Genomic DNA, 12,349 nt, shown 5'->3' on the forward strand with positions numbered 1-12,349 from the left:
TTACTTCTCTTCATCTCTTTCCCCTCCCGCTCCTCCTTTTTCCCTACAGATATTGCAATTGCTGCTCCATATGGGGGTGAAGATAAAAAAGGAATTGTTTATATTTTCAATGGAAGATCAACAGGCTTGAATGCGGTACCATCTCAGATCCTTGAAGGGAAGTGGGCTGCTCAGAGCATGCCACCAAGCTTTGGCTATTCAATGAAAGGAGCCACAGATATAGACAAAAATGGATATCCAGGTGCTGTCCTAAAAATGCATAGAGCCTCTTAGATTTTTCAGTCCTGATAGCACATAGTATTAGTTACTGCGCTCTTCATTTATGTTATAAATTATTTCAATTCAATGTTTCAAGTATTGTTCAAGCCCCTACGGTTGTTTAAGGGATATGAAATAAAGACAGCTCTATTTCCTGGGAGCTTCCAGTATGAAGCACATGCTCTGAGTTTCTTTTATTGTCTTAAAGTCTGTGATGAAATGTCAGAGAAAAATATCACAGAAGCTATAAACTAAAGCTAAATGCTCATTCTAAGTTTTTGAATGTCAGCCGTATTTTTTGTTTGTTTGTTTATTTTGTTTTTAATGACCTAACGTTTTTGTGGACTAGACTAATCATTGTGATTTTTAAAAACTACATTATTTAATTTAATTATCTCGGTAAGGCTTGTGAAGAATACCATCTAGCTCAGCTCATTATTATACCATTTTCTGGATGAGAAAAGAGACTGGGAAAGATAATTTGCCCCAGGTGCCCACTGGTTTGAGCCAATACAAAGCATGAAGTCTTTTTCTGGCTCTTATATACTTTAGAGTATTATAATGGATCTAGGGTCATAATGGGTCTATTCTTTAAATGAAATATAATGTAGAAAACTTAGACTACCTTTGTTGTTGAAACAATGAATGTGAGCTCAATATTCAAGTATGGTCAAGTGTTTTTGGAAATAAGACATGAAATTAATTCTTGTCTATGTTAGTGTTATTTCAAGAATATTTTTGTTATAAATGCAATATAGCTATAGAACTTTTAGAAAATACAGCAAAACTTATTTTTCAGTCATTTTTCCAATGCATTCATACACATTTTTAACAAAATAGAATTATGCTTTATGCACTGTTAATAGCATAAAATGTTTCTCCATGTTATTAATTATTCTTCAAAAACATGAATTTTATATTTCCCATTTTATCAAATGGCTGTATCATATCTTACTTAACCTTATTTAGGGCATGTATATCCTTGTATATAATTCTGGTGCATACCTCTGATTATTTTCTTAGGGAAAAATTCTAGAATAGCTATGTCAAAAATAATCACTTTTTTTTAAGTCTGTTGATACACATTGTCAAATGATAGTCCCACTCTGTCCAAAAGAACGTTTCGCCACTTTTTAAGCACTCGCTAGTAGTAAGTGACTGATCATTTTCCCACATTTGTGCCCAACTGGCTGTCATCTTTTGTTTCTTTTAAAATAACTTTATATGATAGGTGGAAAATGTTATTTGTTTTAATTTGTAGTTTCTGATTATTATTGAGGGTAAGCATTTTTATTTGCATATTTATATATATATATATATATATATATATTTACTGTTGTGCATTTCCTTTTCGTTTCTTTCTCTGTATCTATTGAGACTTTTTTTTTTCTTTCATTCTTTTTTTTTTTTTTTTTTCTTATGGCAGTGCCTTAAATAGTGAGGCTACTAACTCTTTAACTCATACATATTTCTCAGTTTGTCACACTTGCTTTTTGGACATTAAGAAGTTCTTAATTTTTATGTAAGCTAATCTACCTGTCTTTATGGTTTTTCATGTGCTTTTCTGCCTTGAAAGGGTTTACTCAAATTTAGCTTGAGTATATTGCGATGTAGAGCTTGGATTTCATTTTTTTTTCCTAATTGTGAACCAGTTTTACCAATTATACATAAAAAGTAATACATTCTGTTTTTGTTGATTTGAATGCTATTTGCATTCATTCTAAGTACATGTAATGTGCTTTTTGTTTTTTTGCTTTTAAATAAAATAAATAAGATGAAAAATGTAATCCATGGGAATCTATACAACTTTTTCCTTTGTGGGTATGTGTGTTTGGGGATATATTTCCTGATTTTTGTGAAGAATCCATTAGAAAGATTCTTGTCTACCTGAATGAAAGACTAGTTTTATGATGAGTGTTTGCCGTTGATGATAGCTTATTTGCAGTGTTCATATTTTAGTCTTTTAGATGTTATGTTACAACCACTTACTGAATAGTTTTGAAACTATGTCTAAATCTTTATCTTATGCACTGAAAGTTTTATAGAATGCTATGTGAATTTAAAAAACCATAACGTTAATATTATTAACATTTTTTTCCTACTCTCTTTTAAGACTTAATTGTAGGAGCCTTTGGTGTAGATAGAGCTGTGTTATACAGGTGAGCGTGTTTCCGTATCCTGTAATATAGGAGTATTATAAATCATTTGAAAATTTCATAGTTAAGTATCAGTGTTTGAATTTCAGCTTAAGTTTCTTGAAGTAATACAATTTGTCTGTTCTTCCTATTTAAGATTTGTTGCAGATAACTATTGTTTATTCAAGGAGATCCCAAAGTAGGGGACGCTGTAGATTTTTTATTTAAAAAAAGCATTCAGAATTTTGCCTCTTTGTCCTTTAAATTATGTCCAGGATATTCTCCTGAATTTTAAATCTCTCTAAAAATTATAGGAGTTTACATTTTCCTCTGAGAGGCAAGAAATTAACGTGGCATATGTGCCACAGGTTTCTCTGACCACAAAGGCAGTATGTAATGACTTCTAAAATAAATATTTTTATTAGAGCAATGTGTAAATGCACATTTCTATAGTTCCCAGCTTTCTACATATTCCCAGTTATTCTCTGTATTTCATCAATTACTCATGCCTTAGACTATCATCTGGCATCCCAAGTAGATTAAGATGTGTATTCTACTGTGGACCATGTTCATCCGGCAGGAGAACTAACATTGCTGCTGTGTAATGGAGTTTGTAGTGGGCTCAGCTTCATTGGGGCCCTTAAGGCGGCAGCATACGTATGTCCATACAGATTCCAGGATTTATCATGATTGAGACAGGCTCACAGGCCTGAACCTACTGTATTTTCATCCAGAGCTTAAACCTTGTAAACCTGTGCCTCTGAACTTTGGAAAACTAATTGTTTCAATTTATTGTTTCAGTTTTTTGAATTGCTATTAATGAAGTAATACATATATGCAGTAAAAATCCAAATAATATAAAAAATCCATTCAATAAAAAATATACTTCTCACATAAGTGACTAGTGTATCCTACCAGAAATATGCAGTAAAAAATTGTGTGTGTGTGCGTGTGTGCATGCGCACGTGTACATGCATCCTTTGCACATTGTGTATTTTTCCCTGTCATACTTAAATTGTACCTTGGATGTATCTTAGAGACCATCGTATTAACACAGATGGATTTACGGCACTCGTTTTCCCCTCTGTGTTGCATTGCATTAGGTAGATATCCCATGACTTGTTTAACCGTTCTGCTTTAATGGACTGAATTCAGATAGGCTGGCTAATTGTCCTAGTTTGCCTGGAACTGAGGGATTTACCCAGTCATGGAACTTTCATGCTAAAATCAGGGCAGTCCTGGGCAAACTAGGACAGTTTAGGTTGTTTCTGTTCTTTGTGCTATTGTAAACAATGCTTCAGTAACCATTGCACTGTGTATGCAGTGAATGTGAACCTAAAATGCTTGTATCAGTCTAACATTTTAAGTAACTTTTTTTCTTTCTTTTCTTTTTTGTTTTATTCATTTTTATTTTCAATTTTACCAGGGCCAGACCAGTTATCACCGTAAATGCTGGCCTTGAAGTATACCCTAGCATTTTAAATCAAGACAATAAAACTTGCCCACTGCCTGGGACAGATCTTAAAGTTTCCTGGTATGAGTATTTGTTTAATAATAGTTATTATTGGTTCAATTATTATAAAAATAATTGAAAATGAAGGTGGGGGGCTGAAATATTTGTTGCTAAAGCAGTTTCTATGTTGATAGTCTATTTCTTTGTCATATGTTGGATTATAGAAATATAGTTCCAAAGAAGATATGTAGAAGACTTTAGAAATATGCTAAAAAGTAGTATAAAATTTTTTTAAGTGATGCATGCTCAATGAATTATAATCATAAAGAAGGAAAAGCTAATAAAATCTCAGAACTTATTTACACTTAATTCTAAACAGGCTCATGAACATTTTAATTTTTAAAAGACAGGATCTTTTTCAGATTTAATATCTGTATGAAAAATATTATGTTGTTTGTATATACTGGTCTTCTACTTGTTCCTTTACTAGTTTCTAAAGTAAAATATATTTTTGTAAATTTAATATCTGAATTCCTCTCTAGTCCAAGTCTCCATTGTTTTTATGCTACTCTTTGCTATATTGTATAATTTTTGCTATATTTTCATTTTATATGCATTTTAAAAATTTCCTTAAGATTTTTTTGTTTAAGTTCACTCATGTTTTGTTTTAAAACATTTTTAAATATAAGGGAGAAACCGGTATCTTTCTTGTACACGTTAAAATAAATATAAAATCAATCATGAAAAATCTTGATCCATATGCTGTGAACATTGCTATGAGCACCCCACTTTGGGAAGCACTGTTCCTGTCCCCCGCACCCACAGAAAAATCAGAGAACTTATATATGAAGGGTAGAATGAATGGAATCTGGGGAAATTTTACTTCAAAAATAAACTGAAAAACACTGTTCTATGGGAGTTTGCTAATTAAAGGAAGCTTTGGTGGGGCTTTTTATTAAATGAGACATTATTTTAAATCTGGACTGTCATTTCCCTTATTTAGATTTATCAACAGGTTCTATAAACTTGAGAGGTAGTTAGGAAATTCTTTTTCTTTTCTTTTTTTTTCCTCATCAAGGTACTATGAAAGGAAATGTGCTTAAATCACTGAAGAATGAATTAGATTATTTTTTGTAGTTTCATATTTAAAAAATAATATGAAGACATGACAAAAGATACAAAGTTTCACAGTGTAAACTATATACTTGAAATTTGAGATTTGGGTGATATTTCAAAATATGACTAAACTGAATTATAGGATTTATGTATATTTTTATTTTCCTACAGTTTTAACGTCAGGTTCTGCTTAAAGGCAGATGGCAAAGGAACACTTCCCAGGAAACTTAGTAAGTGTTCTATAGAAAAATTCTGTTATTTTAATGATCCTGCTTACACGGCACTTAAAACAAGCTTTTAGGATGTTTGAATAGTTTCTCAAATAGTTGTCGTTACTGTTTTTATTTAAATGTTTATGTTTAAAGACATTTAAAATTTGCAACATAATTTCTTTGTTTGGAAACTCTTAATCCAATTCAGAAATAATACATTTATTTATTTACATTGTGAATATAATAGCCCAGTAAATGGTAAATATGATCTTCAGAAAGTTAAGTAGTGACCAACGTGAAATAAATGAGCTCGAGGGGAGAGAAGTATCATTTGTAAGTAGATGATCTACTGAGAAGTTTATATTTTATGTCTTAGAGAAGTCCCCAGCAATCTCTGGAGTTGAGGTGATTTAGAAATAGTGAGAAGTAGGAGAAAAAGTTTTGACAACTAAATTTTACCCACACAGCAAACTCCAACTTAACTCTTCACTTTCAAAACATGGTTTATGTGGTCCTCAGAGCCAGATAGGAGAGTTAAGCAATTGTTGCCAAGATTTGTCAGTATGTTAGTGACAAGTGCTCTGGAGTAATAATAAAGCAGGGGAAGAGGACTGAATCTGTTAGGGGTGTTTTCGTACATGAAAGTTCTCATAGGGTAGCAAGGCGTTACTGGGAGAAAACTTTTCTGAAGGAAAAGAGCTAGGGGATGTGTAGAGGAGTATTAAGCACAGAGAAAATGGCACTTTCAAGAGGCCCGAGGCAAGAGCATGGAGGGCAGGGTGGGTGGGTGGAACAGAACTGAAAGCAAAATAACCCTGGGTTTTCACCCAAATTTGACATGAAGTTTAACATTTAGAGAAATCTGGGAAGAGATCTGTGGTTTTAGAGATCTGCCCTCTCACCTCCTTTGAAGAAACTACTTAATGACCTGAATCTTAGAAGCAGTCATCCTAACAGCTGTGCTTCCGACTATTGGCTGCATGTTCATTTTAAGATGATTCTTGACCCAAGCGACTATATATGGTCACTTGCTTCCTGAGGGACGTGTATTCATCTGACAGTTTGATACGGAAGCTTAAGTAGGAGTAGGCGTGCTGAGGGATGTGAACTGTTCCTTCATCATAGTGTGAATGGTATGGGTGTATATTAGTAAACATTTCTTCATCAAAATCAGCGAGAGTCCTGCTACATGCATTAATGGTGGAAGTCTTAATTTACATATATTTCAAGCTCTGTACTTCCTCCTCTCAGCTTAAATTAAAAGAAGACATTTCTCCTCTATCTCATAGTTGTTTTACTACCATCCTTATCTGTTGTCTGAATTAATATGGCATTACTTTGGAGATAGTTGGGTTAATTAATTATTACATATTTATTCAGAATTAATATGTTGTTGTCTTACTACAATGTGTAGACATTTTCAATGAATTAGAAGCAAATTACTTCTTTATTTACATGAAATACAGACATTTCTGTATTTCATGTAAATAGAATACAGACTATATTTACATGAAATACAGACATTTGGGACAGATAGGTGTCCATAAAGGTTATGTTGGTTATAAATCCTTTGGTTTGTATAGACTTCCAGGTGGAGCTTCTTTTGGATAAACTCAAGCAAAAAGGAGCAATTCGACGAGCACTGTTTCTCCATAACAGGTCCCCTGGTCACTCCAAGAATATGACCATTTCAAGAGGGGGACAGATGCAGTGTGAGGAACTGATAGCATATCTGCGGGTAAGAGATGCTTTTCTGCTCCATTATCTTTTCTTTTTACTCATTATATTTTCTTTTCATCCAAATGATTTTTACTTTCTTTACATTTTGGGTATGAAGTCAAAAAGAAAACACAGAAGAATACACTTGAGGTAGTGTGGCTTTTTAAAATGTCAGACCTGAGAAATCGACTTCTACTCCTGGTAGACTGGATATTCCAAATATCCTTTGCATGATAATGCTGCTGAATAAATTACAACAAATGAATTTGTTAAATACTGCTAGACTCTCAAGGACAGTAAAAAGAAATTCCCAGGGTCCCCCAAATAAGCAGTCCATTAAAAAAAAACAAAAAAACTCATTGCCAAAAACTGACTGGTAAGTTGTAAGCAGTTGTGTGAGCCAGGGTTTCTGGGGTAGGATGGAGCCGGGGAAAGGGTGAGCTGTGATCGCAGACACCAGCACAGGGCTTCATGCTCACCTGGGGCCTTCTGTAAGCCAGGTGTCTGAACCTCCTGCATTAGGCCCAGACACTTGCAAGAGGCTCACATGTTTCCAGGACAAAAGTACACCAACTCCAGCAAGAGTAAATGCAGAGCCTCTCTTTAACAGTGTAGTAAGGACCCCATGATTTCCACAGGTTAAGTTCAATCAAATACGAATCCATTAAAAAAAACAACACTAAACACAAGCTGTTAGAAAAAACAACAAACAAGTATTAGACCTCAAAGGCTTGAGATGTTGGAATTCTCAGGTACAGAATATAAATTTATATAAAATATTTAAAGAAATAAGCCATGCAGTTTTTAAAAAGAAGACATAAAAAGATTAGAAGATGCAACATAATTAACAAGCTCGATTTAACGGACCTATATAGAACTTAGTGCTCAACAATTAGACAATATAAAAATTGACCATATATAGGTCATAAAGGAAGTCTAAACAACTTCTTAAAAAATTGGAATCATAGAAAATCAATATTTGTGAAATTTTTAGAAATCAATAACAAAAAAATTAATTGAGAATTAGGAATTATGATTTTAAATAACTTACGAATCAAAAAAAAAGATCATAATGATGTGACTACACGGATGGACCTGGAAGGTATTTTGCTAGGTAAAATAAGTGAGACAGAGAAAGACAAATACCATGTGATTCTACTTATGTATGGAATCTAAAGAACAAAATAAACGAACAAATAAAACAGAAACAGACTCATAGATGCAGGAAACAAGCTGAAGTTGCCAGATGAGAGGGAGGTTAGGGGGCTGGTTGATAAAGGTGAAGAGATTGAGAAGTACAAATTGGTAGTTACAAAATAGTCATGGGCATGTAAAGTAAAGCACAGAGAATATTGTTAATAATATGGTAATAACTAGGTATAGTGCCAGGTGAGTACTAGACTAGTCAGGGGGAGCACTTCTTAAATTATACAAATGTCTGACCACTAATGCTGTACACCTGAAATTAATACAAAATATCGAATTTTAACTGTACTTGAAAAATTAAAAAAGGGAGGGGGAGGTGAAGGGGAATAAGAGGTTCAAATTTCCAGGTATAAAACATATAAGTGATGGGGATGTAATGTACAGCATAGGCAATATAGTCAATAATATTGTGATAGCATAGTACAGTGTCAGATGGTTGCTGGACTTACCATGGTGATCACTTTTTTAGGTATATAAATGTTGAATATGTTGAAACTAATACAATATTGTATGTTAGCTATATTTTAATAAAAATATTTTTTAAAACATCATAATGGAAATTTAGTTAGAAGTAAATTTTAATAAAAATACTATATGCCAAAATGTGTAGGATGTCACAGAAGCAGAGTGTAAGAATAAATTTATACCTTAAATGCTATTTATCTTAAATGTAAGAGTAAAAAAAAAATGAAGGGAAAAAAAAACTACAAAGTTAGGCATTGAAAGCTACAGATACAAGAAAGAATAAAATAATAGAATATTAGAAATAACCTTGTACTAAGACATCAGGAGACTTAGACAAAATAGGGAAATTCTTAGAAAAACACAACTGACATAAAAAGAAATAGAAAACCTGAATAATTTATTTAACTATACAAACTATTTAAAAAATTGAATTGTCAGTTAAAAATCTCTACACAAAGGAACACAAGGCCCAGATGGTTTTATAGGCGATATCTACCAAAACATCAAGAATGAGACATTTGAATATTTCTATTCTTTGAAAGACTAGAAAAAGAGAAATTATTTCCAACTCACTCTATGAGCTGGGTAATTGATACCCAGACTAGTCAAGGATAGTACAAGCAAGGAGAATTTTATGCTGGTCTTAAACAAAGATATAGATGTAAAATTGCTAAAACAAGTATAAGCAAACTAAATTTCAGCAGTTTATAAAACAGATAAAACAAACAGACCACCTTAGATTTTTCCTAGGGTGGGTAAACATTAAAAATACATGAATAGACTAAATACATGAATAGACTAAAAAAAAAGAAAAACCATAACCATTTTACTTAAGTGTGGAAAAAGCTTTTGAATCAATAACTTCATGATTTAAACAAACAGGACAAATACCTGAGGTTATAACTGAAGAAATACCATCTTATATTCAAACAAAATCTGGGAATACCTGTCGGTGAAGATGTGGATTAAAGAGAATTATTTTACATTGCCGATGGTAGTATAAATTGTTAGAAGACTTTGAAAGATAATATGGTATTATAGAGATGACAAACTACTTGCCACTATATAGAAGAATAATCATTATAATGTGTTTTGTGTGATAGCAAAAACTAAAGCCCAAAACAATCTAAGTAAACTTAGATGGAATGGATAAATAAATTGTGGATTTATCATATGATGAAATATTACTCACCAGTAAAAATTAACCCCAGCTACATGCAAACAGCATGGATGAATGTTAAGAATGTTGAACAGAAAGCAAATCACAAGAATATATATGATCTCCCTTTTAAATAAACAAACAAGAAAAGCAAGCTGAAGAACATATTGTTTAGGGACATATACACTATAATAAAACTGAAAGCAAGGAAGGGAATGGTGAACTTAAAATTCAGAATAGTGGTTACCTCAGAGAAGGAAGGCAGGGGGATAAAAAGAGAAAGGATTGCACATGGGTAGCTTAAGCGATATCAGTAATGTTTGTTATAATGGGTGTGCATTTGAGTGCTTAATTTATTAACGTGCCTTGTATATTTTTATGTGAATCAAATATTATAAAACAAAAAAATGATTAAGAGTTGTCACTGAATAATGGTAATCTTTTTGGATACTCTATTCTTATATAAGTGGTTTCTCAGAGAGCTTCAGTAGAATTGAATAAAGAGATGAATACAGATGGCTTTGTATTGTGCACATAGGTATTTGTCCAGATAATATGATGTCATAAATAATTCGAAGCTTTTCCATTTCTAGGATGAATCTGAATTTCGAGATAAACTCACGCCGATTACTATTTTTATGGAGTATCGGTTGGATTATAGAACAGCTGCTGATGCAACAGGCTTGCAACCCATCCTTAACCAGTTCACGCCTGCCAACGTTAGTCGACAGGTACTGTTCTTCCTTAGTTTATCATTACTTTTATACTGTAATCTTTTTTGTGGCCTTACAATTCATATTTTAAAGTACCATAAGGGATTGCTTTTATAATGTTGGGTTTTTTAATCAAAGGAGTCAGAGGGGAAGGAATCTGGATTTTCAGGTCAGATTTATTTAAAGCCACTTAGAACTTAGTGATATGGAGAGAAGGACAGGGTCACATTTCATATACATAAAACAGTTGGATAACTCAAGGAAAACAACAAAACACCAATTTATTTACATAGTATTTTGCTAAACAAGTTTTATATCTATGTTATCTTTGATTTACATTTTAATTGTAAAAATAGTATATATACACATATATGCATATTTGTAACACATAAATCATGTTTTATAAAAGCAAATAAAGCAATATAAAATTTTATAAAAAATATATATTTTTTTAGAAAATCTTGTATAAAATCCATATATTCAAATATTATGATTGTATTTCCTTTTTCTTCCACTTCTTTTTTATTACATGCTCATATTTTTAGATTAATATTTCTTCTCTTGTAGAATGCTTTACCCTAATTTAGTCTATTTCTTTGTCTAACTTTCTATGATCTCATAAATACCTTTTTATGTAATATGAGAAGACTATATATGGTAACAGTATAAGGCAAATGAAAACGTTTTTTAAAGTCTTTGTAATTTTAACAATTTATTTTATATTTTATTTTGCACATGAATAATCATAATGTATGTCCCACTTTCGACTACCCGTTAATATAAAACTTATAAACATAGTTCTGTGTTAGTTGATACTCTTTATATTTTTATTTTTAGTAGATCTACAATATTATGTTGATTAATAATTTAGTAACGAACATCTGAGCCTCTTAGGGTCTGTCATTTATTTTATACTTTATAAAAATGTTGTTACTTGTCCGTTCACATTATGTGTTTTGATACAGCGATTATAATTAATTTCTCTTTATAGTTTTATATTTTTGGGAAATCATTTATTAGCATTACCATTACTTTTGATTAACTTACTGAAATCACCAATTTCTTTAATACCAAAACGGTTTTAAAACCAGCTAATCAAGTAAGTAGGCTAATTTTTGAAACCCTTTGAGGGAAATATTAACTTTAGTAATATTTGGCTTCCTTATTTTCTTCCTCCTGCTATTGTTCATTATTTGAATTGTTTTTTTCCTTTGTGTCCTACATTTGTTTCAACAATAACATTATTTACTTTTAGGCATCTTTCCTTTTGCATTCTGAGCTTTATTATTTACTCTAATTTCTATGTTAATTACCCACCCACAGTTCTTATTATTTACTTCTCTTTAAAATGGGTCCTTCATTTCACTGGTCATGTTACAAACTTGATTACTGCACTCTCTCTATAGAATTCTGCTATCCAACAGAAATATAATGTGAGCCATATTTGTAATTTTAAATTTGTTGCTCAGCAACGTTTTTTTAAAGATAGCAAACAGGTGAAATTAATTTTAATGACATACCTGTATTAGTTTACCAGGACTGTCATAACAAAGTACCGCAGAATGGGTGGCTTAAACAATAGAAATTTATTTTCTCCTAGTTCTGGAAGCTTGAAGTCCGAGATCAAGGTGTCTGCAGAGTTGGTTTCATCGAAGCCTCTCTCCTTGGCTTGTAGATGGCCATCCATGTTTTCCATGTACCTTCATGTGGTCTTCCCTCTGTGTGTGTCTGTGTCTCAATGTCCTTGAAAAGCACCAGTTATATTGTGTTAGGGCCCACCCTAATGATGCCATTTTAACTTAATTACCTGTTTAAAAACCGTATTTCCAAATAAAGTCACATTCTGGACTTCAACAAATTATCCTATGAATCTTTTTCTTCCTTTACATTGACTATTCACTGGCCTATTTAAA

General features: G+C 32.2%; 1 protein-coding gene across 3 annotated transcripts in view; it reads left to right on the forward strand.

Moving 5' to 3' along the window:
- Positions 1-12,349, forward strand: part of ITGAV (integrin subunit alpha V) — a 76,726-nt gene that overhangs the window by 49,943 nt on the left and 14,434 nt on the right. For all 3 annotated transcript variants that reach the window (XM_019754499.2, XM_019754500.2, XM_019754498.2), the window contains exons 13-18: positions 50-241; positions 2,372-2,417; positions 3,820-3,927; positions 5,134-5,192; positions 6,758-6,912; positions 10,317-10,454. In XM_019754499.2, coding sequence (XP_019610058.1) covers positions 50-241; positions 2,372-2,417; positions 3,820-3,927; positions 5,134-5,192; positions 6,758-6,912; positions 10,317-10,454 — 698 coding nt within the window. The remainder of the gene's footprint in view (positions 1-49; positions 242-2,371; positions 2,418-3,819; positions 3,928-5,133; positions 5,193-6,757; positions 6,913-10,316; positions 10,455-12,349) is intronic.

Source organism: Rhinolophus sinicus, linkage group LG01, assembly GCF_036562045.2.
Source record: "Rhinolophus sinicus isolate RSC01 linkage group LG01, ASM3656204v1, whole genome shotgun sequence".
Taxonomy (NCBI): Eukaryota; Metazoa; Chordata; class Mammalia; order Chiroptera; family Rhinolophidae; genus Rhinolophus; species Rhinolophus sinicus.